A 2167-nucleotide genomic window follows, 5' to 3' on the forward strand; every position below is an offset into this window, starting at 1 on the left:
CCCGCAAACACACACACACGCCCGCGCAAAGATACGTAGTAACTACACACACACAGATATATATATACATATATATATATATATATATATATATATATACATATATATATATATATACATATATATATATATATATATATAAATATATATATATATATCATTATGTATGGACATTTAAAAACGCATATATTTATATAGGGAACCATCTACTAATAAATGAAAGACATATCACATTGTACCTAATTCAATCGTACGTAAGGAACGAGAAACAGAGTGATATATCGGAACCAGGTATTAAATGTTCAACCAGTGTCGATATATCCAGATGCATTCGTGTATTTTACCGAATCAACTGAATAAACAGATATACGTTAACATACACAAACTAATTAAACTCATAGAACTAGTATCGATATATCTCTGACCACGTACCGCAATTACGTTTACAAAGGTGGTCTTTCCGGAATTCTGTAGGCCGACGAGCGTGAGCTCCATCTCTTCTTTCCAAAATAATGACATGAAGTAGTCAACTATATTCTGTACCCAACTAAACATGGTGGCTGATTCTTCGGTTTCTCAATTGGCTCAAAGTTCAAACAAATGTGTAGGTGTGGGTATTTAGTTATGTATCTGTGCGGGATATTTACAGCAATAACGGTTTGCATTGAAATGGTATATTATAATGAAGCTTCCTCTAAAGAATAGGTATATCGTAGTATATGATAATAAATAGGTACACCTGAGTATATATGTTGGAGAGGTGTGGTATTTTTTTAATTTTAGAATCGCCTTCGCTATCCAGTTCACACTTCAAAGATCACAGACCCATTCGACATCCGTATCGTTCCTGAAGTATTCGGATTTATATTACGATTGGGTTCGAGACTTTATATTTTATTTCTGCTGGTGGGGTGTGCGGATAGTCGATAGTTGGGCCTTCTCGCGCAATCGCAATCCAAGAATTGTGATAATCACACAGGGAATACTTAGCTTTGGGTATTTTGTTCTGTAAATTCTGATACGTCATCTCTAATTTTGTGGAAATGAAGCACAAACGTGATTCGAGTTGGAGTTACTGGGGCCCTGGCCCCTGGGTTCTGGGATAAATATCTCAGTGCATTTCTCAAGTTTTATCAGTTGACTATGATCGGGTTTGCGTTTATGATAACGTTATATGCTATAATAGTACTATCGAGATCACGGCGAGGGAGAAGTTTATCTTTTTTACGCTATCATTTGTTCCGTTTACGGTATGCCACGTTTGCTGCATGAGTGCTAAACAAATGGGCTTTATTTACCGTGTGTGTGCTTTGGTGCAAAAAAAAAAAAGGTGAAAAACTATTTTATCATATATGGCAAAATAAGTAAAATGGCAAGAAATTAGGACAATATATTCACATATAAAAAGACTATTGTGAAATATTAGGTGCACATACGACATTTTACTATCGTTACAAACTAATCACAGTCCAAAAAAAAATGCAATGAGGTGACATCCCGGCCCCAATATGGCTTTGGCGCGAGTTTGATTTCTTATACTGATAACAGTAGTCTGTAGTTTGGCAAGGAGGTCACCTATTTATAAACAAAATGGACCGCTAGACGTCTGAATTCTGTCCACAAAAGAAAAAAGAAAACAAAAAATTGTCGTGAGTAGATGGAAAGCAAAGAGGTAACCAGGGACAAGTGGAAAGATATATTTACAACGTGCATTTGTTTATATATGCACCACAGCTGTGAATAAAGGATATACGCTTGTGTGCAAGTACATACATGTGTATCGGCTTCTCATCACGATTATAGTGTGAAGCGAAACTATACACAAATTCAACTCATATAGAACATAAATTGGAGACCTAGTAGCTTTGGTGCGTCTCGACTGCCACTATGTACAAAGGATACGACAAGAAGGACGAGGACAGCTACCGTATGTTTGTCTTCCTGAATATGCAATCAATATGCAGTGTTAACTAAGTAGCAAGGTTAAGATAGCCCAATAACAGTACATCATTTTGCATTGGGATGGTTGTTAGTTCCAATATTGATTGCGAACTTCTGCACAATACTGCAAGAATCCCTTAGCTGATAACCGGATATACTATAATTGAAATATGAATCAGTCTTGCGAACTATTAGTGATTCTTGTATTCAAAATAGCTAATCGAAA

At 35.9% G+C, this 2167-nt stretch overlaps 1 protein-coding gene across 1 annotated transcript in view; it reads right to left on the reverse strand.

Moving 5' to 3' along the window:
- Positions 1 to 853, reverse strand: part of SARC_04039 (ADP-ribosylation factor-like protein 8B-A) — a 4066-nt gene extending 3213 nt beyond the window's left edge. Inside the window, exon 1 of the mRNA XM_014302161.1 lies at positions 433 to 853. Within this exon, the coding sequence (XP_014157636.1) occupies positions 433 to 555 (123 nt within the window). The 5' untranslated portion in view covers positions 556 to 853. The remainder of the gene's footprint in view (positions 1 to 432) is intronic.
- Positions 854 to 2167: the final 1314 nt, after the last annotated feature.

Source organism: Sphaeroforma arctica (assembly GCF_001186125.1).
Source record: "Sphaeroforma arctica JP610 unplaced genomic scaffold supercont1.217, whole genome shotgun sequence".
Taxonomy (NCBI): domain Eukaryota; class Ichthyosporea; order Ichthyophonida; genus Sphaeroforma; species Sphaeroforma arctica.